We start from the raw sequence: 25,732 nt of genomic DNA on the forward strand, positions 1-25,732 counted from the left end.
GGTGAGGACCCTGAGAGGCCTGGGGGCAGGGGGCTGCCGGCTAATTCCAGAGCAAACACATTTTTCTTTCCACCTAAGCGGGCTTGCTCAGTTCCCCCTAATACTGGAGTCAGAGAGGGGTGGTCAGGAAGGATGAGACCCCAGATTCCCTTCTTCCACCCCAGGGTGGGCCCGTACCTAAGGCTTGGAGGGGAGGGGGTACCAGCAGAATTCAGAGCCGACACTGCTGTGTCCTGCCTCCCAGAACAGCGGGGCCGGGGGCAGTGTCTGCATAGACTGCACCTTGCTTTCCTGCCTCGATATACCAGGCTTCTAATACGAAACACCCCAGAGAGCTGGAAGGAAGTGTTATTTTTTTCCCAATGAGGAAACCGAGGCACAGAGAGGGGAAGGACTTGCTCCGAGCTGCCCTGCCGGTCATTGCCGCCTGGACGCCACGATATGGCCCTCAAGACCCCGCAGAATCTCTACACAGAACCAACGGCCCTCTGCCCATTTCCCAGGTGGGGAACCTGCGGCCAGGAGCGACCACGCAAAGCCTCTCCGGGCAGCAGGGGCTCCCGGATGCCCTCCTCTCTCCTGCTTCGGCCGGGCCCCCCAGCTCGAACCTGCTGAACTCGCTCTCCCTCCCCAGGTACACTCACCCCCGCTCCACCTCCCCACCCTCCCCAATCAGCGACAAGGGGGCTTCCCCGGGGGGCTGCTGGGAGCAGGCGGGTAATTGTCCTGTTTTCTGTCTGCCGCAAGGCAATTCCCAGCTCGGAGAAGAGCTGTTGACAGATCTCATCGAATCCGAGTCCTCTCCCTGTCGAATAAATAGGAGACGTCTGCGGTATAAATATTTGAAAGGGGCCTTCTCATTACAGCGTGTGTGAGGAATAGCAATTAGAGGCCCCGGAGGCAGAATCAAACAGCGTTTGACTTCCCTGCGCTTTTGAGCTGGCTTCTCCTGGGGCTGCCCGCACCCCACCCCAAGGAGAGGGGCAGGGAGGGGGCTTGGGGGTTGAGGAGAGCTGGGCAGGACCTGGAATGGCCATAGATCCTCCTCGGTTTTGGTTTTCTGAGATTGGGAGGCGGGGGGCCAGGGAGCCAGGCCGGGAGGGGGCACTGCGTGGACAAAGGCGAGCAGGTGGGGTGGTCTGGGGATCCTGGGCTGAGGGACCTCCCTTCTCCCAGCACTCTGGGTCTGAGAGGCAGTTTATCAAAGGCCTCTCGGGCTGAGGATGTTTCTGGAATCCCAGCCTGCTTGACCTTGGGTAATCGTCTGGACTCTTTGCCCACCTGTAAAACCGGGGGCAGGGGAATACATAACCTGTTGAACGCTTACTGCCACGTACTGTTGGGGCTGCCTTTTATTTTGTGAGGTACAATTCACATACCTAACAATTTACCCACATTTCGGTGGGTTTTAGTATGTTCACAAGATTGTGTACCCATCACGAATTCCAGAATATTTTTCATCACCCCAAAAAGAAACCCCATACCCAATTGGCAGGTACTCTCTATTCTCCCCAAATCCCCAGCCCCTGGCAACCTCTAATCTGTCTGTCTCTGTGGATGTGCCCGTCCTGGATATTTTATATAAATGGGACCTCACACTGTGTGTGGCCTTCTGCACTGGAGTCTCCGAGTCCACCCAACTTGCAGCGAGTGTCAGCACTTCACTCCTTTCTACGGGGAGTCATATTCTAATGCGTGATAGGTAGGTGCTCCGGGTGGATGGGAGCTCAGGAAGGGGCCAGAGGGGGTCCCTGGCTCGGGGCTGTGCCTGCCTCTCTCCCCTTCACCCTTGTCTCATGGGGCAGCCAGTCAGGAGGGGGGATGGGAGCCTTGGCACAGGGACAGGAGGGGCCCAGGTGCGGATGGCCTGTGGGGGGCCTAGAAACTCCTACTCCAATGGAGGTGACATGGCCTTGCCTTAGGGACGCCTAGTCTGACAGGAGAATCTCTGCCCTCAGAAGCTCCCAGACACAGCCCTGCACTTTCTGAACAGTCTGATGGAAGAGACATGGTCTTGCCCTCAGAAGCCCTGGGTCGGATGGGGGAGATACTAGCTCCCCGACCTGACAGGGGAGGCATGACCCAGCCCTCTGAAGCACCTAGTCTGGCGGGGAGACATGGCTCTGACTTGAAGGGCCTCCAGTCTCATGGAGGAAACAGGCTGATCTTCAGGAGTCCCTGGCTGACAGAGGCAGCATAAGCCTGCCTTCAAGGACCCCTGGTCTGATGGAGGAGACAGCCCCATCATCAGGTACGTCAATCTGGTGAGGGAGGCGCAGCCCAGCCCCTGCAGGGCTACCTGTAGTGGAGCGCGGTGATCAAATGCAGTCTTGGAGCCTCGCAGTTTCAAACCCAGAACCTCGCACTCTGAGCCCAGGCCAAGGAGCTCCTTCCCCTGTAAATGGGACAAGGACGTGCATGCGCCCCGGGGAGCGAGTGGGCAGTGGGCCTGGTGAGCTGGGTGCAGTGCCTGGCCTGCGGGGAGAACCCGGGAGGCGGAGCAGCCCCGTCTCCACTGTGCAGGTGGGGGTGGGCTCCAGTAGCCAGGCAGCCCGGGGGGAGGTGATGGAGGAGACCCAGATGAGGCGCGACAGCTCCCAGGCCTGGATGGCAGACACCCGGTGCTGGCTTGTGGAGAGTGGGGCCTGGCAGTGGGGGTGGAGGAAGGGCAGGCTCCAGGGGAGGAGGGGGAAGGGCAGGGAGGGGAGGTGGGCTGAGGCCCCAGAGGATCCACACACCTGACAGACCCAATATGCTGCTGTCCCTCTGCTTGCTCTGCCCTGGGAACCCCTACAAGGGACCAAGAACAAGACTATGCCCAGGTCCTGGGCTGAGAAAATGAGGCTTAAAAGCCTGCAGAAAAATCAGAATTAAAAACCAATTCCTGTGGAGTGTGGAGGGGTGGCAGTGGCCAGAATTGTGGGGATCCCCGGGCCTTGTTTCCTTCATCTGTGAGTAGAGAGACACCCATTTAGACCACAAACATTCACTGAGCACCTACTACATGCCTGGACGGTTTTAGGTGCTGGGGATGCACTATCATACCCGCTCTTGTAAAGCTCACGAAGTATGGCAGGCAGCCGACCCTCGGGTGGCCCCCACATGTAATTCCCTTCCCTTGAACGTGGCTGAGACCTGTGCCTTGCTTCTAACCAGAGGAACACGGCAAAGGTGACCCACTCTCCTGGTGTGGCCACAGGAAGCCCATCAGAGAGGCGTGTGGGGGTAAGCAACTTAGGGCACTCGCTGGCCAAGAGTCCGTGTGGCACAATCCTGTGAACAACTACGTGAGTGAAACTGGAAGCCAATCCTGCCCCAGTCGGGCCTTCCAATGAGAACCCAGCCCTGGCCGACATTGCAGCCCTGAACCAGAGAACTCAGCAAATCCATACCCAGCTTCCTGCTGTGCTAAGCTGCTAACTTTTGGGATAATTTGTTGTACAGACCTAGTTAACTAATACTAAGAGAGACATGGGAAATAAGCATGTTAAGAATACCAGGTAAATGACAGTAACAGATGGTGCCTGCAAATGGCAAAAACTGCAGTAGGTCAAGAACTATGGACATTCAGGAAACAGTTTAAAAGGAATCAGAACAAACCAGAGGGGCCCTAAGCCTCCCAACCTCTTTTCGGAGCTACTTAAGCCAGATGATGTATTTTAACCAACAGTCTGCATGGACCACGTCCCAGGCACTGCGTGTGAAGCTGAGATTGGGTAAACAGGCAGTGGTGTGCTGGCAGGCCCACGTGTATGCCGTGTACACTCCCGCCACGGCCACAGAGATGATGGCTGAGCGTGGAATTGGGAATACAGATGCGCCATGCACCAGGTCTCTGCCAGCATGAGCCGGCTTCAGCCCACCCATCAGGGCTGCAAAACCAAGACCCGTCCATGCAGCCATGCCGCTGTGATGTGAGGCCCCCCACATTTGCATCAGCAGCCATGGCTGGATCCCAGGTGCCCCTTCATCTGTCATAGCTAAGCACACAAATTATCGATGGACAGTGGGTCTCCAAAGTGGGGGCTTTTCATCCCCAAACTCTGAGGGTGAAACACAGAAATCCTGATTAAATGCCAAACGCAGGTCGGAGTGTGTGCGCATGTGTGTGTGGGGAAGGCTGATGCCAGCAACGCCGGGAGGGCTGGGAGGGAAGAGCTGGGGTTGGTCAGGTTGTGGAGGAGGCTGGTGGGGACAAAGGGCCTTCAACTAGAAAATACTGGAGAGCAGGGGAAGTACACACACCAGAGCTGAGATCTGGCACCCTTGAAAGGACAGGAGCATTGCAACCAGATTTACCAGCTGTGTGGCCCTATTAGCTGCACAGGAGGTTTTCCCAAAACTTAACACTAAACAACACACATTTATTATCTCATAGTTTCTGAGCCATGAATCCAGGGTTGGCTAAGCTGCATGGTTCTGTGGCCCCCTTCTTAGAGACCAGCAGAGAGAAGGTGCCCAGCCTGGCGGGGTCCTTTTATCAGCTCCAGACGGTTGTGTGGTAGGATGGGACGGAGCAACCTGGGGGTGGGTGGGTCACCCATGTGCCACCACCCACATGCCTAAAACACAGTTGTGGTCTGCAGAGACTGTCCGAGAGAGGGCCAGAAGCTGCTCTGGGACGTCACAGCCCTGAGCTGAGTGACGAGAGGCAGCACTGTGAGCTGGGGGCCCCAGGCCCCTGAGGGCTGGGGGGCTGGGGGACAGGAGAGACCAAGTCCCTTGCTGAAGCCCTTGCTGGCCCCGCAGGCCTTGGGGTATGTTCACACAGGTCTGCTCGCAACTGGCGGGTGCCCAGGCCCCCTGCCCCGACCGACCACCGGCTGGGGCTGGACGTGTGACCCTTCTCCGAGGAAGGGCTGGGCAGGGGGTCTCAGCTGCTGTCCTCACTGTCCGAATACGCGCCCAGCTGGCTCAGGGAGGAGGTATTGGGCGTCCGGGACGCGGGGTCAGCCACCTTCCCGTTCTTCATGGCGCCTGGGGGAGAGGCAAGAGGTAGCCCACCCTGCCTGGTCCCTGCAGCCCACCTCCAGACAGCTCCGAAGGGCTGAGCCCGGGACAGGCTGGGAGAGTACACCTGGCCTTTCCAGAGGGCGCCTGGCACAGCCCGTCATGGGGTTCAACCCACACCCTTTAGCCCAGCAACCTCACTTCTCAAAAGGGACCTAAGGAAGCCCCTGCCCAGGTGGGCAAAGGCTCCCAGGCCAGGAGGGCACCACAGATGGTGGGAACCACGCCCAGCCTGACGTCAAGCTGCATGCCACAGTGAACAGGCGGCACACCCTGGCTCCAGCACCCGCCCCTACTGGGCAAGGGGCTTCACCCCTCTGGGCCTCAGTTTCTTCGCCTGATAAATGGGGCACTAACTGTACTGATGGGGACGGCTCTGTTGAAAGTGTGCATCCTGTGCACGATCCCCTGCAAAGTCTGACACCAACAGCTCACAGAATCAGCACACACCCCTAAGGTGGGTCCTGTTGTCATCCGCATCTTCCAAGACCGGGAACTGGGCGCGTGGAGGCGTGGGGGATCTGCAGCCAGGCTGCTCGGCCCCGAATCCTGCTCTTACCCACCCTACCAGGCCGACCCCTGCCAATTCCCCATGTCTCCAGGGTGGTGTCAGGGTCAGGGGTTGGGGATCCACACATATAGAGCTTGAGTCGCACAACAGAGATGCAGACACCCAGGAGGGATGGGAGGTTGCAGCTGGGTGTCTACTGACAAGGGACGATTGGGGAGGCCCAAGATTTGACATTTTATTTTAAGGACTTCGGTGACTTAGGTTATAAAAACAGGCATTTGCCCCTTTTGTAATTAAAAGGAAAAAAGGAAACTTCATCCATCCCTTTCCCCTTATCTCACTGGGACTGGCCCTGGGGAGGGTACCATTCCACCCCAGCCCTTGAAGAGCAGGGGGGGAGGGGGACCCTGGTGGCCACCCAGGTCGCAGGACGCTGCTGCCACCTGGTGGCCGCCCGCGGTGCTGCGCTCAAGTCCCAGGACCCCTTGGGAACTTACCGGGGGTGGGTGCCTCCTGGCCCTGCTGGCCGCTGCTACCGGGCTCTGTTTTCTTCACCACGACCAGGCCTGACAGCACGGGCCTGCCACCAAGGGTGCCAACACTCCGCTCCCAGCTTTCCACCTTTCTCTTGGCTTTTGGGGCCTGCAAGCGATGGGGGCACGTGACTGGGAGGTCTGTCCCAGATCCCACCCCTTCTGGCTTCCCTGTTCCCAGTGCCTTGCGGAACCAGCTTCCAGAGGGATGATGATGATCCCCACTCCTCCCCGTTGTACTGATCAAGCTTCTCCCCTGCTCCAAACTCCTCTGTGGCTCCGCATTGCCCTAGGGTTGGTACTCAGACCCTCTGCCCACTTTCCAGCCCTCACACCCTGCACTTATACTTCCTAAATCACACCACGGCCTCTCACCTCCACACCTCCCGCCATGTCACTCCCTCCGCCGGAATGCCTTTCTCCTCCAGTCCACTGCTCGCAGAGTGGTGACAGGGACACGGTCCAGCTCAGAGAGAAACTAGCAATCCCAGCTTAAGCCTTCTTATCTGGCACCAGTGGACCCTTCTGTCAAACCCCATCACGGGTTACCAGGCAGGCAGAATGCTGAGAGTTACAGCTATCTGCCCCCAGACCTGCCCATGCCAGCTGTACTCGTCATTAAACTAAACCAAGGCAATACAGGGGTGAAGAGACCTATGTTCTCATCAAGGTTACAGCAAAGGTTGGGAAGTCTCAAGAGAGGGCCCACTGTGTAAAACACAGCAAAACAGTCTGCCACCAAATTAGGTCACAGCAAAAAAACTCTAAGATATGCAGGGAAAACTCATAAAAGGTGACATTGCTTTGAAAGTAGCTTCAATCTCTTGTTCCATTTAAAAGGGGGAAAGAAAAAAGAGGACACTTCAGACAGTGAATTCTGGGAGTGCTTTATGCAAGAAAGATGGTGTGAGAACGGTAATCGGGGGCTATATTCTCAAAGAAAATGTTCTGTTCTACATCAAAAGATGACTGGGCGAGGAGAGCACATGACCCCAAACCCACTCTCCTGACTGAATTCTCAGCCGCACGTGGCTGCGTCCATGAAAGACGATGTTTCACAGCCACCACTGCAGTGGAGGTGGTCAGGTGGTTCAGTTCTGACCAATGGGCTGTGAGCATGCAAGTGTGCTTGGCCAAGGGTATAGTGACCCTCAGCGTCCCCCTCCCCAGCCACAGCCCCTTTCCAGTGGCTTTGCCACTGAGATGCCACAAAATGAGGGGGTCACCCCCAGGATGGCAGAGCAGGGGAAGGAAGGTGTCTGGGCCCACGACGCTACAACACCACCTTCCCTGTACCAGACAGCTGTGCACAACTGTTACATGAGAGAAAAGTAACTTATGTGCAATTACAACTGTTTCTCTGGGTCTTGTCCAGGGCAGCCCTTCTGTCTAGCTAATACAGACCATAAATGTGTTCTGAAGTAAAAGGAAACACTTCTGGGGTGTCTTGTGTTATTTGTGATTTCCCACTTTAACTCCCTTAATTTGACAAGAGCGGCCTTGACCACCCTGGATAAGACAGCTGTGGTATGAAATGCCAGTCGTGCACATGCCAAATCTTCTCCTTCCCTTTTCTGCCAGCCAGCACAGGCCAGCTAGACGATGTGGCTCCCAGCATCCCTTGCAGCTAGACATGGCCATGTGACTAAGGCCAGTCAAGGGGAGGCAAGAGGAATGGAGGGGGGCTGCAGCTGAATCAGGCACTGGCGGGTGGCCCTCCAGGCACCGTCACTAGAACACGAGCAGGCTCTGAGCCAGCTATGACCATGGAGCTGGAATCAATGCCCCAGGACAGGGCACAGCAAGGAGATGGAAGGGACCTATATCCCAGCTGACTACATGGAACAGAGCTGCCCGGAAGTCCTGGGCCATCACCCCCAGACTGTCATGAGACTGAGAAATAAACCTTTGTGTTGTAGTCTCCCACTTCAAGGATCTCCTCATTTTAGCAGGTAAAGCAGGAGCTGACAAAACTACTGCCCTGCAAGCCCATGACCTGTTTTTATAAATAAAGTTTTATTGGCACACAGGCACACACACTCATTTACATAGGATCTTGGCTATTCTGTGTTGTGACAGCAGAGGCAAGGCTTTTGGACACAGATGTCAAGCTGACCCCTGGCTTACTCTGTCCCCGCCTAACCTCAGGGAGCCCTGCTCACCTCGTCCAGGATGGCAGTGGGGCCGGGCCGGGGGGCCGGTTGGGGCAGGGCGGGGGCAGCGTCCTCCTCTGAGTCAGAGTCCTCCAGCAGTCTCCGTTTCCTGGCTTCCTCCACCAAGGCCCTGTGGGAGGGAACATGGGGCCTGGGGAGGTGTGCTGCAGGGGGATGGCGCCCAGGACGCCCTGCCTCAGTGAGCTGGCCCCAATGCCCTTTCCTGACCCTGCTAGTGAGGCATGGAGGTTCACACAAATTTCTTTTTAAAAAAAGTTCTTTGTCCACTGAGGGCAGGGAGATGTTAAGTACTTGGATGCTGGAACCAGCCTGTATGGATTTGAACCCCGGCCAGGTGACCTCGGACGGGTCCATGCCTGGAGCTCCCTGAACCTCAGGCCCCCCAACTGTCACAATGACCAGGTCAACCTCAGAACAGCACCCGTCTCGCAGGAGGTGCTCAGTAAATGCAGGCTCCTCTCAGGGCTATCGTATCACTGACCTGCCCACCTAATAGTGCTGGCTGAGCTCCTGCTGTGCACCTGGCCCTGTTCCAGACCCTGTGGACACAGGAGCCAAAGGCCCCATTCAGATTCTAAAGGAGCAGGAGGAGACAATAAAGCAAGAGAGGGTGAATCACCAAGAAGGTTCCAGAGAGGGAAGGTGCTATGCAGAAAAGCATGAGCACAGCAGGCCTGACGGACCTCCTGGAAAAGCACAGAACCTGGGGGTGGTCCTGGGGACCCCAACACAGATGCCACAAGACAGACAGTGAGAAATGGGGTGGGGGTATTCTGGGGAGGCATCCCTGAGAAGGTGGTGCTTGAGGGAGCCATGGAAAGATCCAGAAGGGGGGGTGCTCCAGGCACAGGGACTGCCCTGACAAGGCTGCCAGGGCTCCTGGGACCCTGGAGCGCGGCCCTCTGGCTGCCCAGCCCACCGCCCACCCGAGGCCTGACTCACGCCGTCTCCCTCTCGTCCTCGTCCTGCGCCTGCTTCTGCCGCTCCTCCTCGGACAGGCGATGCTGGCGCAGCATAGCCTCAAAGTCCACGTGCGCCTGCCGCTGGTTCAGGTCCTTGAGCTCCTGCAGGTTCTCCAGAACCTCCATCTCCAGCTTGGAGTCCTTGGTTCGGTTCTCCAGCACCTGGCGGGCAGGACAACGTGGGGCTGAGGGTGCTGGGATCTCACCCTCCATGCACACAGCCTGGCCACGGGGGGCACCACGGGCGAGGGTAGGACTCCCCACCCTGGCCCGTGATCCACACGGCCTGCTCCTTGGACAAGACCCAAACCGCATAAAAGTTACTTTTCTCTCAAATAATTGCTGTGCACAGCCAGCCGGGACAGGAAAAGGATTTAAAGAAGACAATCTGAGGAATTGTTCTGTGCCAGGCCCCAGGCTGAGATGTTTCCAAACATCATCTCATTAAACAGGCAAGGAAACTGAGGCTGGGAGGGGACGCCGGCCAGCCTAGGTGGGAGAGGTGGCCCTGGAGCCGGGCAGGGCTGCGGGGGGGAATGTGGCCTTGGCTACTGCCTGGTCATGTGACCGTGTTCTGACCTCCTGTTAGGTGGAAGTCACGGGTGACTTGAAAATAGGCCCACAGACCTCTGACGCTGCTGCCTTTAGACAACGGTGCCCAACTTCCCTCCCTGTGAGTGTGCGCAGTAGTCTGTGACTTGCTCCCACCAGGCAGTGACAGAATGATGGCGTGTCACTTGAGAACAGGTCACAGAAGGCACCGGCTTCCCCCTCGCCCCCCTCTGGGGAAGTCAACGGCTGTGCCATGAGGAGGCCTGAGCAGTGCTGCGGAGAGGCCCGCGGGGTGAGGAACAGCCCTCAGCCACCAGCCAGGCGAGGGAGCCAGCCTGGAAGCAGCGCCTCTGGCCCCCATCGAGCCTTCGGAAGAGACAGTCCCAGCCAACAGCTTGCCTGCCACCTCAGGAGGGGCTCGGAGCTAGACCCAACCATTGCTCCGGGATTCCTAGCTCCTGGCAACTGAGGGATAGATAACACCCGCTTGTTGTTTCATGTTGCAAAGTTTTGGGGTAACTTGTTATGCAGCAACAGCTAACCAATACCAGCGTAACAGCCCCTGGCTGGCCAGTGGAGAGGGAACTAAAGTAGCACACGGACAGCACGGAGACGGCCCCAGGTAACTGCAAACCCTCTCTAAGGCCCATTTCCCTCTCTGCTCTGCACGGCTGCTGAGAAAGGTGGATCAGATCTGACAGGGCTGGCTCGGGGAACACCTGGCAGAGGGACCGGGAATATCTAGATGGGCATTAGGAGGGAACAAAGATGCTCTAATATTTCTGAGAAAAACAACAAAAATGGGAGGGGCAGAAGATGGCGGCGTGAGTAGAGCAGCGGAAATCTCCTCCCAAAACAACATATATCTATGAAAATATAACAAACACAACCCTTCCTAGAATAAAGACCAGAGGACACAGGACAATATCCAGACCACATCCACACCTGAGAGAACCCAGCGCCTCGCGAAGGGGGTAAGATACAAGCCCCGGCCCCGCGGGAGCCGAGCGCCCCTCCCACCAGCTCCCGGCGGGAGAAGAGCAGGCAGAGCAGGAGGGAGACGGAGCCCAGGGCTGCCGAACACCCAGCCCCAGCCATCCGGGCCAGAGTGCAGGGCCCTCGATACTGGGAAAACAGGGCAGCAAGAACAGTGAGCAGGCACTGGAGGCTGGGCGACAGAGGACATAAGAAAAGCGCGCGACCATTTTTTTTTGCTTTTTTGCTGTTTTGTTTTGGCGAGCGCTTTTTGGAAGTCTTAAAGGGATAGGGACACCAATACTAGGGAAACAGGGCAGAAAGACCGGTGAGCAGAGGCCTGAGGCTGGCACCGGAGAATAAAGAAAAACGAACGACCACCTTTTTTTTTTTTTTTTTTTAATTAAAAACTTTTTTTTTTTTTTAATTAAAAAAATTTTTTTTTCTTTTTTTTTTTGTGGTCGTTGTTTTGTTTTGGCGGGTGCTTTTTGGAAGTCTTAAAGGGGCAGGGCGGGCCACTTAATCCAGAGGTAGGGAATCCGGGATCTCTGGGCACCCTAACCCCTGGGCTGCAGGGAGCAGGGAGGCCCCTTACGGAGATAAATAGCCTCCCAGCAGCTCCTGCTCCAACGCGACTCCACCATTTTGGAGTAGCTGCCCGAGCCAGGCCACGCCCACAGCAACAGCGGAGATTAACTCCATAGCAGCCGGGCAGGAAGAAGAAACCCTGTCTGCGCGCAGCTGCGCAGCACAAGCCACTAGAGGCCGCTGTTCTCCCAGGAGAGGAGGGCCACAAACCAACAAGAAAGGAAGTCCTTCCAGCCGTCACTCGTCCCAGTTCTGCAGACTATTCCTATCACCATGAAAAGGCAAAGCTACAGGCAGACAAAGATCACAGAGACAACACCAGAGAAGGAGACAGACCTAACCAGTCTCCCTGAAAAAGAATTCAAAATAAGAATCATAAACATGCTGACAGAGATGCAGAGAAATACGCAAGAGAAATGGGATGAAGTCCGAAAGGAGATCACAGATGCCAGAAAGGAGATCGCAGAAATGAAACAAACTCTGGAAGGGTTTATAAGCAGAATGGATAGGATGCAAGAGGCCATTGATGGAATTGAAATCAGAGAACAGGAACGCATAGAAGCTGACATAGAGAGAGACAAAAGGATCTCCAGGAATGAAACAGTATTAAGAGAACTGTGACCAATCCAAAAGGAACAATATCCGTATTATAGGGGTCCCAGAAGAAGAAGAGAGAGGAAAAGAGATGGAAAGTATCTTAGAAGAAATAATTGCTGAAAACTTCCCCACACTGGGGGAGGAAGTAATCGAACAGACCACGGAAATACACAGAACCCCCAACAGAAAGGATCCAAGAAGGGCAACACCAAGACACATAATAATTAAAATGGCAAAGATCAAGGACAAGGAAAGAGTGTTAAAGGCAGCTAGAGAGAAAAAGGTCACCTATAAAGGGAAACCCATCAGGCTAACGTCAGATTTCTCAACAGAAACCCTACAGGCCAGAAGAGAATGGCATGATATATTTAATACAATGAAACAGAAGGGCCTTGAACCAAGGATACTGTATCCAGCACGACTATCATTCAAATATGACGGTGGGATTAAACAATTCCCAGACAAACAAAAGCTGAGGGAATTTGCTTTCCACAAACCACCTCTACAGAACATCTTACAGGGACTGCTCTAGATGGGAGCACTCCTAGAAAGAGCACAGCACAAAACACCCAACATATGAAGAATCGAGGAGGAGGAACAAGAAGGGAGAGAAGAAAAGAATCTCCAGACAGTGTTTATAACAGCTCAATAAGCGAGCTAAGTTAGGCAGTAAGATACTAAAGAGGCTAACCTTGAACCTTTGGTAACCACGAATTTAAAGCCTGCAATGGCAATAAGTACATATCTTTCAATAGTCACCCTAAATGTTAATGGGTTGAATGCACCAATCAAAAGACACAGAGTAACAGAATGGATAAAAAAGCAAGACCCATCTATATGCTGCTTACAAGAAACTCACCTCAAACCCAAAGACATGTACAGACTAAAAGTCAAGGGATGGAAAAACATATTTCAAGCAAACAACAGTGAGAAGAAAGCAGGGGTTGCAGTACTAATATCAGACAAAATAGACTTCAAAACAAAGAAAGTAACAAGAGATGAAGGACACTACATAATGATAAAGGGCTCAGTCAAACAAGAGGATATAACCATTCTAAATATATATGCACCCAACACAGGAGCACCAGCATATGTGAAACAAATACTAACAGAACTAAAGGGGGATATAGACTGCAATGCATTCATTCTAGGAGACTTCAACACACCACTCACCCCAAAGGATAGATCCACTGGGCAGAAAATAAGTAAGGACACGGAAGCACTGAACAACACAGTAGAGCAGATGGACCTAATAGACATCTATAGAACTCTACATCCAAAAGCAGCGGGATATACATTCTTCTCAAGTGCACATGGAACATTCTCCAGAATAGACCACATACTAGGCCACAAAAAGAGCCTCAGAAAATTCCAAAAGATTGAAATCCTACCAACCAACTTTTCAGACCACAAAGGCATAAAACTAGAAATAAACTGTACAAAGAAAGCAAAGAGGCTCACAAACACATGGAGGCTTAACAACACGCTCCTAAATAATCAATGGATCAATGACCAAATCAAAATGGAGATCCAGCAATATATGGAAACAAATGACAACAACAACACTAAGCCCCAACTTCTGTGGGACACAGCAAAAGCAGTCTTAAGAGGAAAGTATATAGCAATCCAAGCATATTTTAAAAAGGAAGAGCAATCCCAAATGAATGGTCTAATGTCACAATTATCGAAATTGGAAAAAGAAGAACAGATGAGGCCTAAGGTCAGCAGAAGGAGGGACATAATAAAGATCAGAGAAGAAATAAATAAAATTGAGAAGAATAAAACAATAGCAAAAATCAATGAAACCAAGAGCTGGTTCTTCGAGAAAATAAACAAAATAGATAAGCCTCTAGTCAGACTTATTAAGAGGAAAAGAGAGTCAACCCAAATCAACAGTATCAGAAACGAGAAAGGAAAAATCACGACGGACCCCACGGAAATGCAAAGAATTATTGGAGAATACTATGAAAACCTATATGCTAACAAGCTGGGAAACCTAGGAGAAATGGACAACTTCCTAGAAAAATATAACCTTCCAAGATTGACCCAGGAAGAAACAGAAAATCTAAACAGACCAATTACCAGCAACGAAATTGAAGCGGTAATCAAAAAACTACCAAAGAACAAAACCCCCGGGCCAGATGGATATACCTCGGAATTTTATCAGACATACAGGGAATACATAATACCCATTCTCCTTAAAGTTTTCCAAAAAATAGAGGAGGAGGGGATACTCCCAAACTCATTCTATGAAGCTAACATCACCCTAATACCAAAACCAGGCAAAGACCCCACCAAAAAAGAAAACTACAGACCAATATCCCTGATGAACGTAGATGCAAAAATACTCAACAAAATATTAGCAAACCGAATTCAAAAATACATCAAAAGGATCATACACCATGACCAAGTGGGATTCATCCCAGGGATGCAAGGATGGTACAACATTCGAAAGTCCATCAACATCATCCACCACATCAACAAAAAGAAAGACAAAAACCACATGATCATCTCCATAGATGCTGAAAAAGCATTTGACAAAGTTCAACATCCATTCATGTTAAAAACTCTCAGCAAAATGGGAATAGAGGGCAAGTACCTCAACATAATAAAGGCCATCTATGATAAACCCACAGCCAACATTATATTGAACAGCGAGAAGCTGAAAGCATTTCCTCTGAGATCAGGAACTAGACAGGGATGCCCACTCTCTCCACTGTTATTTAACATAGTACTGGAGGTCCTAGCCACGGCAATCAGACAAAATAAAGAAATACAAGGAATCCAGATTGGTAAAGAAGAAGTTAAACTGTCACTATTTGCAGATGACATGATACTGTACATAAAAAACCCTAAAGACTCCACCCCAAAACTACTAGAACTGATATCGGAATACAGCAAAGTTGCAGGATACAAAATCAACACACAGAAATCTGTGGCTTTCCTATATACTAACAATGAACCAGCAGAAAGAGAAATCAGGAAAACAACTCCATTCACAATTGCATCAAAAAAAATAAAATACCTAGGAATAAACCTAACCAAAGAAGTGAAAGACTTATACTCTGAAAACTACAAGTCACTCTTAAGAGAAATTAAAGGGGACACTAACAGATGGAAACTCATCCCATGCTCGTGGCTAGGAAGAATTAATATCGTCAAAATGGCCATCCTGCCCAAAGCAATATACAGATTTGATGCAATCCCTATGAAACTACCAGCAACATTCTTCAATGAACTGGAACAAATAATTCAAAAATTCATATGGAAACACCAAAGACCCCGAATAGCCAAAGCAATCCTGAGAAAGAAGAATAAAGTAGGGGGGATCTCACTCCCCAACTTCAAGCTCTACTATAAAGCCATAGTAATCAAGACAATTTGGTACTGGCACAAGAGCAGAGCCACAGACCAGTGGAACAGACTAGAGAATCCAGACATTAACCCAGACATATATGGTCAATTAATATTTGATAAAGGAGCCATGGACATACAATGGCGAAATGACAGTCTCTTCAACAGGTGGTGCTGGCAAAACTGGACAGCTACATGTAGGAGAATGAAACTGGACCATTGTCTAACCCCATATACAAAAGTAAACTCAAAATGGATCAAAGACCTGAATGTAAGCCATGAAACCATTAAACTCTTGGAAGAAAACATAGGCGAAAACCTCTTAGACATAAACATGAGTGACCTCTTCTTGAACATATCTCCCCGGGCAAGGAAAACAACAGCAAAAATGAGTAAGTGGGACTATATTAAGCTGAAAAGCTTCTGTACAGCAAAAGACACCATCAATAGAACAAGAAGGATCCCTACAGTATGGGAGAATATATTTGAAAATGACACATCCGATAAAGGCTTGACGTCCAGAATATATAAGGAGCTCACACGCCTCAACAAACAAAAAACAAATAACCCAATTAAAAAATGGGCAGAGGAACTGAACAGACGGTTCTCCAAAAAAGAAATACAGATGGCCAACAGACACATGAAAAGATGCTCCACATCGCTAATTATCAGAGAAATGCAAATTAAAACTACAATGAGGTACCACCTCACACCAGTAAGGATGGCTGCCATCCAAAAGACAAACAACAACAAATGTTGGCGAGGCTGTGGAGAAAGGGGAACCCTCCTACACTGCTGGTGGGAATGTAAACTTGTTCAACCATTGTGGAAAGCAGTATGGAGTTATATCAAAATGCTCAAAACAGACTTACCATTTGACCCAGGAATTGCACTCCTAGGAATTTACCCTAAGAACGCAGCAATCAAGTTTGAGAAAGACAGATGCACCCCTATGTTTATTGCAGCACTATTTACAATAGCCAAGAATTGGAAGCAACCTAAATGTCCATCGATAGATGAATGGATAAAGAAGATGTGGTACATATACACAATGGAATACTACTCAGCCATAAGAAAAGGGCAAATCCAATCATTTGCAGCAACATGGATGAAGCTGGAGGGTATTATGCTCAGTGAAACAAGCCAAGCGGAGAAAGAGAAATACCAAATGATTTCACTTATCTGTGGAATATAAGAACAAAGGAAAAACTGAAGGAACAAAACAGCAGCAGAATCACAGAACTCAAGAATGGACTAACAGGTACCAAAGGGAAAGGGACTGGGGAGGATGGGTGGGTAGGGAGGGATAAGGGGGGGAGAAGTAAGGGGGTATTAAGATTAACATGCATGGGGGGGTAGGAGAAAAGGGAGGGCTGTACAACACAGAGAAGGCAAGTAGTGATTCTACAACATTTTGCTATGCTGATGGACAGTGACTGTAAAGGGGTTTATAGGGGAGACCTGGTATAGGGGAGAGCCTAGTAAACATAATATTCGTCATGTAAGTGTAGATTAGTGATACCAAAAACAAAGCAAAAAAAAAAAAAAAAAAGGGCAGTTCCTGTGTGGTAACCTCCAACGAGTTCTACACAAGGGTATAAAGGGCATATAAAAGTGTAGGCAAAGGGTCTGTTTGTGTTTATACAGAGGATCAAAGCCTAATTGGGCTACCCCGAAAATGAACTAAGATACGATATGAAAAAGAACTTCCAACATCTGCACTCTCTGGAAGACTCATGCCAGAAGATGATCATCAAAAAACCCCAACAAAGATCCACGCACTGCTACAGCTGTAGATGCACTCATCCCACCAGTTCCTGGACTTGCCATGGGAATGAGGAAGGAGATATCTAAGCTGGCCTGTGCATACAGTAAAACAACAAATTTGACTGGATCTATACTGTTGGAACTCAACCAAGAATTTGGAGAAGTGCAAATTGTAGCACTCCAAACTCTTACAACTACCGACTATTTACTGTTAAAAGAACATATGGCATGTGAACAGTCCCCAGGAATGGGTTGTTTTAATTTGTCTGATTTCTCTCAGACTGTTCAAGTTCAGTTGGACAATATCCACCATATCATAGATAAGTTTTCACAAATGCCTAAGGTGCCTAACTGGTTTTCTTGGTTTCACTGGAGATGGCTGGTAATTACAGATATGCTTTGGTTATGTAACTATACTCCTATTATGTTAATGTGTGTGCGCAATTTAAGTAGTAGCTTAAAACCTATATATGCTGAAGTTACTCTACAAGAAGATATGTCAAAGAAATAATCAATCTTCCCATGTTTTCTTCCACCTGCTACTTCTATAGCTTTTCTTCTTCCTTCCTAATTACAACCCTTAAATAGAATTCGTGCCTCATATCAAATTAACCGAGTATCATAACTCCTCCAAGTGGTAAAGATACCTCAAGACAAATGCTGGGCATAGAAGCCACAGGGCATAAATATGCAAAGAAGTAAAAAGCTAACCTTTTCAAACAATAAGGCTTCCCTCTCACTTACCAACTTCACATTTCCCTGTATGGCCCCGGAAGATGACTGGTTAGCCAGAGACGGGTAAGATTCCTCAAGGGAGGAACAACCTAAGACAGGCACAGTCGCAGGGGGGCCATCAGGTGAGAAATTGGGGATCAACAGAGGTGAGGCTTAGAACCTCACCCCCCCTGTTCTGAGAGAAATCTTCTGCATCCGTGGATGTTTTATTGCCCTGGTCTAGCTTGGATTAACACATAGTCTACAGGCACACACCTGATCATCTACATTTGCTCTCTTACAACACTAAACTATGTTTTCTACCTTTATCTTGTATCTACCTACCACTTCAGCATTTTATTAAAAAAAATAATAATAAAGAGAGAAATGTGGTATCCACATATAAATCAAGTATAAAAACCAAATGAGTATTCATATTTGAACTGACTGTTTAGAGTTCATAATGCATGAGCAAAACCGAAAGTTTCTGTGATGACTGCCCTTGTACTGTTCACTATGTAACTTATTCATTATGTAAGAATTTGTTCTCCATGTAAGAACTTGTTTGTTATGCCTCAGAAGATTGGAGACTGACGAGAATTAGGCTTGGGGTGGATTAATGATTGTGCATTGAGCATTGACTCCCCTATACGGAATTTTATTGTCGTTAACAACCATTTGATCAATAAATATGAGAGATGCCCTCACAAAAAAAAAAAAAAAAAGGACAGACTTCCAATGGTAAAATAAATAAGTAACCGGGATGTAATGTATAGCATAAGGAATATAGTCAAGATATTGTAACAGCTTGGTAGGGTGATAGCTGGAACCTAGAATTATGTATATAAATGTTCTACCACTGTGTTGTACACTTGAAACTAATGTAATGTAATACTGTGCGTCAACTACCCTTCAATAAAAAATAATTATTTAAAAAAAAAAACAAAAAACAACAAAAATATCCAATGGAAAATGGAATAACAATATCAACATTTATGAATCACTACATGCTAGGCCCTGTTCTAAGAATTTTACATCTATGAACTCACTTAAGTCCACAATGGTATGAGGAGGGCACAGTTATCAATCCCATTTTATAGATGAGGGTGCTGAGGCACAGAGAGCACAAGTGCCTTGCCCAAGGTCACACAGCAAGGGCCTGTTCAACAGAACTTTTCCTTCTGTATTTCTAGTCTTAATACCCAAGGGTCGCAGGAAACTTCTTGGATAACTGTGGGTAGCTGGCTGCAGGGAGAACCTTGTGTTCTGAAGCTTAACTTCCTGCCTGCTTGTATTCGTTTTCTCTTGCTGCATAACCTTTTGCTACCAGCTCAGTGCCTTCAAACACCACAGATTGTCTCATGTCTCTGTGGGTCAGGTGGCTGGCACACCATGCCTGAGCTCTGGGGCAGGGTGTCACTAAGCTGGAACCCTGGGGTTGTGGTCTCCTTGGTGGTTAGGGGCCTCTCCTGCGCTCACGCGGGTTGCTGGCAGAATTCAGTTCCTTGCAGCTGTGCGGCTGGAGTCCCCGTTTCCCTGATGGCTGTTGACTGGGGGCCATTCTCAGCTCCTCCGGCTGCCTACTGCTCCCTGTCACAGGGCCCCCTCCACAGCGTCACTCCTTGACATCTCTGATGTCCTCTGTCTCCAACCCTGGACCCAGATTAAGGGGCTCAGGTAATAGGCCAGGCCGAGGCGGGTAATCTCCTTTCCATGAGGTCAACAGTGCCATAACCTAATCTAACATAACCTGCTCACAGGAGTAACACCCTTGTACACACAGTCCCGGGACTATGTGAGGCGTGTACCAGGAGGTGAGGGTCTTGGGGACATTTCAGAGTCCTGCTCATGGCACCCCTCACCCCATCACCGTGCCCAGGTACAGGGGCGGGAGGGGCGAACACCTCCGCCAGAACCCATGCACATGCAGTCAGTGCCCGGCTAACCTTCATGGGGTTGTTGAGCTCCTCGTCCTCCCGCTCCTTCTGCACCCTCTTCTCCTCCTCCTCCAGGAGCTTCTCGGCCTGGAAGTTCCGCGTGGCTCCATGCTCCATGGTGTAGTCTGTGTTTTCAGGGTCTGTCTGGGAGAAAGATGGGCAGACATCAGCGGCTATATCTCTGAGACTCAAAAGCTGTTAAACAGCAGCCAGCGGCCTGGGATACCTTCTCTCCATGTTTTGCTCTTTCTAAAACCTTTTTTTTCTTGTCTTATTGCCTTGGCTAGTACGGTTCTAGAATTTCTAGTGCTCCCATCCCCTTTTGCAAAAATGCTGAACTCCCTAACACAGACTTCCGGAGCCTTCTTCATGTGCCCACCACCTCCCTGCAGTCCTTCGCCCTCCATAGGATTGCAAATAAAAGTCTCTGGGCTTTGCACATGTCCTTTCTGATGCATCTGTATGTTACTAACTTTTGTCCTTAATGATAAATTGTGCATCAAGTATGCACAGGACATGCTATTTTTGTTTGTAAAATGGAGAGCTGAGATATAAACACGGTACCCTGGATGAGCCCTGGAACAGAAAGATGACATTCTCAGAAAAACTGAAATGCACACCATGTCTGGAATTCGATTAACAGGAATATTCCAGTATGGGTTTCTTATTGTGACTGATGTGAAAATGGAAGACATAGACAGAAAGGAAGCTGGCAAGGGGCAGCCAGGAACATTCTGTGCTATCTCTGCAACTTCTCTGTATATCTAAAAATATTCCAGAAAAGAAAGAGCAAGGAAGAGAGAGATCTCTATGTGCATCTGTACACGCAGCACATTTCTTGAAAATCATTTAGGAAAGTTACGAGCAATTTGTGCTATGCATAGGGACTGGCTGTGCAGAGAGGAGCAGGGACCAATTTTCTAGTGCTAATCCTAGACTAGTTTGAATTCTGTTTTTACCACATGCACATGCATAATCCTAGTTATTTAGTCACCTGAAATTCTTCACCAGAGAGGCCAATTTATAACAGTTTGCCATGTTTCCCTAGTTTTTAAAATACTGAGGGGAATGATATTTCAATATATATATATATATAACATTATAATTGAGACAGAAAAATCATTTTCTGGAAACAACCCCAATGTCCATCAGCTGACACATGGGTAAACAAAATATGGCATATTCATACACTGTAATATCATTCAGCCATAAAAAAGAATGAGACCCTGACACATACTATAATGTGGATAAACCTTGAAGACATGCTCAGTGAAAAAAGCCAGACAAGAAGATAAATACTGTATGGCCCCAGTCATACCAAATGTCCAGAACACGCAAACCCATAGAGGCAGAAAGCAGGTCAAGGATTTCCAGGGAGTGGGATGGCAGGATGGGGTGTGGAAGGAGAGTGGCTGCTAATGGATACGGGCCTTTTTCGGGGGGTAATGGCAATTTCCTGAAATTAGCTAGACATGGTAGTTCAGTCCATTGTGAATATTCTAGAAACCACTGAATTACACACTTTAAAAGGGCAAATTGTATCGTTTGTGAATTACATCTCAGTAAAGCTGTTGTTAAAAAAAAGTAATCAAATAGGTCATTTTTTAAAATGTACTTTTGTTTTAAACAAACTTTACTATTTAACCAAAGGATAAAACTTTATGGCAAAAACATACTCAAACAGTACAGACGTATGTGAAGAGAAAATTGCAGGTGCTCCTCGTCCTTTTCCCAAATCCTTAATATCACCCTTGGATAACAAAGTAAAAACATGATTGTTACTGGCTGTGTAATATTCCACCACAGTAATCTATTATCAGATCCCATATTGTTGTATTAGGTTGCTTCTAGGTTTTGGCCTCTATAAATAATGGTGCTGTGAACATCTTCCCAAAACCTTTGTTTCCCAGAGATAAGGTGAAATGGGGTTTCCCTGGACAGGGAGGACAGAAGTGGGTAACCCCCAGGGAAGGAAGGACGGGGGCCGTCTACCTTGAAGGTAATTTCTGCCAGGCAGCGTGTGCACTTGATGTAGAAGCGGAAGATGGGCAGCCCCAGGTAGGCCTCGTTCTGCACGGTCTCTTTGCGTGCATTGAACTTCTTGCCCTTGTAGATGTACTCTCCGCACGTCTTACACCTGTGGGTTGGGATGAAGGAACTGGAGTCATCTCAGTTGGCTGGCTCCTATGGATAGGAAGCTCTGGCGTTCTGGCAGATGGCTGCCTGCATGCCTCCTGGGACAGGGCGCTCCCTCCCTCCAAGGCAGCCTGTCCCACAGGTTGCACGGAGCCCCCCACCTGGTGTGCTCTTCTCACTAATATCTGCCTGGCCGTCAGCCCAAGCACTGCCTTTTGGGGAAGCAACCAGACCACCCAGACTGGGTGGGACTCGCTGCCACACACTCCCAGAAGCCAGCCTGGTGCTCATGGGGCATCCTGGCCTCCACGAGGGAGATTCCACTAGAAGGGAGGCCACGCTGGAGAGAGGCTCCTGCCACTCTGCCCTCCCTCAGCCCCTCCCACTTGGCCTCTCAGCACACTGGCCTCCTGGCTGTTCCTACAAACACCACCAGCTCAATCCCACCTCCAAGGCTTCCGCCCTTCTGTTCCCACAAACGGCGGCAGACTTCATCCTTCAGACCCTAACTCTGCTGGCATTTCTTCTGATGTCGCCTTGACCACCCTGGCTAACACCTTCCCTTCCCTAGCACCTATCCCGTCACTCTTCTCCGTGCTGGGTTTATGTGCCCAAAGATGCCTGGTGTGAATGCACCTGAATACTTATTTATTATCCCCATCAGCCTGTGGGCTCTGTAGAGTCAGGGACTATCAGTCTTGTTCCCTATAGTGTCCCTGGTGCCCAGCCTAGGCCCCAGCAGGTGTCCAATAAATGACTAGTGATTGGAAAAAAAATGAATGAAGAAGAGAAAATAAACAGATCAACAATATGTGTGTACCAACAATACTTAAATAAAAAAAGAAAACAATATGTAAAACATGTTGAATTTCACTAACAAGCGTCTTTGACCACCAGGTGTATCTGATTTCAAATATGCTAAAATGTGAAAAATTGTGTGGTGGCTTAGAGTTGGTAAGATATGGTACTTCTGGCAGGGAATGAAGACAAGATCTGGGGACTGTGAGGAGAAGGCATAACAGAGGGGATTACACGGGGGACTGGAAATAATGGAGAGGGTTACACGGGGATTGGGAGGGCTTCTCTGAGGGGGTGGTATTTAAGCTAAAACTTGATGGTGAAGAGGAACCAGCCATGTGAGAGCCAGAGGCAGAAGGAATGGCCTGTGTAAAGGTCCTGGGGTTCAAACAAGTGTGGCTGTTGGAAAAGGTCCCCAAAAGTCTGTGCACACACTTACTACTAATGATCAAGATCTCGAGGCAGGCACCAAACAGGAGCTCCAAAAGGTCAGGGAGCTTAATCCTGAGTGGTGAGGAAAGCAAGGGCTGGTGAGGTCACTTGTTCACTTGTTTGAGGTCAGTGTTTGATCTGAGACTTGTAACTTGGTCTCAGCGCCAGTGATGGGCCACACTTTGTGGGCCCCGGACACCAGGCCTGTCTGTCACAACTGGTGCAGGGAGGCCATGCAGGGGTGCTCACCTCATGTTGAAGGGGGCCATCAAGCGTACCACGTACTGCCGGTCTTTGGGGAGCTTGAGCTTTGGGATTTTTGACGGGTCAAAGTCGGGAGGGTAGTATTTCTGTGGGGAGGAAAGAAGCATCAGGGGAGCTGCTTACAGATGCAGGGGCAGAGGGCAGGGGTGCTGGGGAGCCGTGTCCAGGCTCAGAGACCATCCCAGGGTGTGCAGATTTTGTTGGAGGGCCACAAGGATTCAGCATACGCCGTACTCATAGCTACCATTTGCTACAGGAAAAGGACACAGAGAAGAACCAGCAAAAGGAAATGTGTAGGGAGGGGGTGGGGCTGGGGACACCAGGCACAGGCTTACAAAGTCTTCCCCTGATGGAGTCACACAGGGTGTGCTTCATTACCACAGCACTGGGATGTGACAGTACAGGTGATGTTATTTCCCAGGGAGGCTCACAGATGCCCAGTACCCAGGGCTTTCTCCGGGGTCTTCTTATGCAGGCACCCTCTGCCTGGCACATACCGAGATGCCAGACCCCTGGAGGAAAGTGGGTGCTCAGCGTAACCCACATTGTTGGGACGAACAGTTTAGGCTCAGGGAACCATTGTTATCAAGGAACAGTGGAAACCATCCTGAAATTCCAGTTTCCAGGTGCCAGCCATGGCCCAGCCTTACAAGCTAGCCTTTCTACAGACAGCAGTCTCAGGCCTGCTGCATTAACTCTTCCTGCCCATGAGGAGCCTGATGGGGGAGACGAGGAGGAAGGTGAGTTTGGATTATGAAAAATACCACCACTGATAATCAGAAAATAAAGCACTTTGTGTTTTGAGCACCTATTAGGCACCAGGTGCTACACGGAGCACTTTATATCCCTTGCCTCATGGAAGCCTTGCAAAGAATCTATGAGACAGACAGCAATGTACCCGTTTCACAGAGGAGGAAACTGAGACCTGGTGGTTCCCACAGTGTAAGTAGTGGAGCCAGGATTCAGACCCACGGGTAAGGCCCTGGGGAAAACAGGGCAGTACAGCGATTAGGAGCCAGGGTTACAGAGGCGGTGGCCTGGGTTCCACTCCTCCGCTCACTGTCTATTACATATCTTCTCTGGGCTTCAGTTTCCTCATCTGAATGGAGGTAACCCGTCCACCTGCAAGGATCTGATGAGCATGGCACTTGGGGCAGTGCCTGGCACACAGAATTATCTACCAGTAAATTATGGAAATAGAACCATCTATTGGGTGCTCATCAGCTGTATCCTCAGAACGGAAGGACTTTCAGGGACACCAGGTCCAGCACACGGCACTGGAATGTGAGCAGGCTGGGGATGAATTCCTAAGACAGGTGCTTGAAAGACGAGGACACTGAACCAACCACAGGAGGGGGCATTAGCCCGATCTCGGACATCTGGGTTCCTGGCCGTCGGTCCTGACATCCTGGACTTAGGACACTTTCAGGGAAGGAAGGTCGCCCCCTACCTGGGAGTACACACTCCCCCGGGAGGTGGGGAACAGGGGCTCAGATTTCCGGAGCTCTCGTCTCCACAAGCCAAATCCCGCCTTCCAGAGACCCTTTCCACCCCACAAGATTCCTGGTTTTCCTCCCAAGAGTTGGGATAAGTTGAGGCAATTGGGAGGGTCCTTCTTAGCAAGCAGAAGAGCATAATCATAGCAAAGCTTAACTTCTCCGAGAACGCGATTGGCTGGAGCCCCAGGCGAGGCGGGGCTTAAGAGAGCCCCGTCCCCGAAGGCGGTAGCGCAGAGCCGGAATACCAGTGTACACAGGGAAGCCCCGCCCCCTACGGAAGTGATTAGCTTATTCCCTTGGGAAAACCCAATAGAGGTGTGATTGGATCATCAACCCAAGTTCCCCTTCAACGGGTAACTGGGCACACCCCAGCCCCGAGGGGACGGTTTAGAGAAGGCCCACCCACCGCGGAAGGTAATTGGGGGGAGTCTGAAAGCCCCGCCCCGCTGAAGGCCGTTTCGGAAAAAAAGGTTTCAAGAGAGCACAGAAAACCGGAGCTCCGAGACGTCGCTACCCTGGTAGAAAACCTTAGTCACTTAACACTTACGTTTAAAACTTTTCGCTCCGACATCTTGGCCTCCTGCTCTTCTCACAATCAAGAGAGGACTGGTTACAATTGGTGTTAACAGAACTTCCCCGGTCGTCCCCCTATATTCGCTAACGTCAACTTCCTTCCTCTCTATTATTGGCAGCAGCATGAGCAGCTTTCCTTTCTCATTGGCTCCAGTTCCGCCCGTCAAGATCAGAGTCCGGTTATTTTTCCGCCCGAGTTGCACCCTCAATAGGGAACAACAAAAAGGTTCCGGGAGCCGGCTGCATTTGAAATTCCGAGGAGACGGTGCGCCCCCTAGACGTGGACAACAGCTTATAAAAATTTCGTGACTTGTGGCGTGGCTGCTGCTTGAGACATTCTGTATATTCTTTTATTC

The 25,732-nt window shown here is 50.0% G+C and overlaps 1 protein-coding gene across 4 annotated transcripts; it reads right to left on the minus strand.

The window, feature by feature from the left end:
- Nucleotides 1-700: 700 nt before the first annotated feature.
- On the minus strand, nt 701-25,493 carry YJU2 (YJU2 splicing factor homolog). Of its 4 annotated transcripts, none has more exons than XM_057489822.1 (8): nt 23,802-23,939; nt 23,290-23,390; nt 21,667-21,811; nt 19,684-19,818; nt 9,171-9,352; nt 8,217-8,337; nt 6,019-6,163; nt 701-2,299 (listed from the first exon to the last, which is right to left on the minus strand). In XM_057489822.1, exons 2-8 carry the CDS (start codon nt 23,307-23,309, stop codon nt 2,169-2,171), a joined length of 879 nt encoding a protein of 292 aa, XP_057345805.1. In that variant the 5' UTR covers nt 23,310-23,390; nt 23,802-23,939; the 3' UTR covers nt 701-2,168. The 4 variants fall into 4 exon arrangements, with proteins under 4 accessions (XP_057345805.1, XP_057345804.1, XP_036739554.2 ...); XM_057489821.1 differs by lacking the exon at nt 23,802-23,939 and adding an exon at nt 25,351-25,493 and having other exon boundaries at nt 702-2,299; XM_036883659.2 differs by lacking the exons at nt 701-2,299; nt 23,802-23,939 and adding exons at nt 4,344-4,977; nt 25,351-25,492.
- Nucleotides 25,494-25,732: the final 239 nt, after the last annotated feature.

This window comes from Manis pentadactyla, chromosome 12 (genome assembly GCF_030020395.1).
Source record: "Manis pentadactyla isolate mManPen7 chromosome 12, mManPen7.hap1, whole genome shotgun sequence".
Classification (NCBI taxonomy): Eukaryota; Metazoa; Chordata; class Mammalia; order Pholidota; family Manidae; genus Manis; species Manis pentadactyla.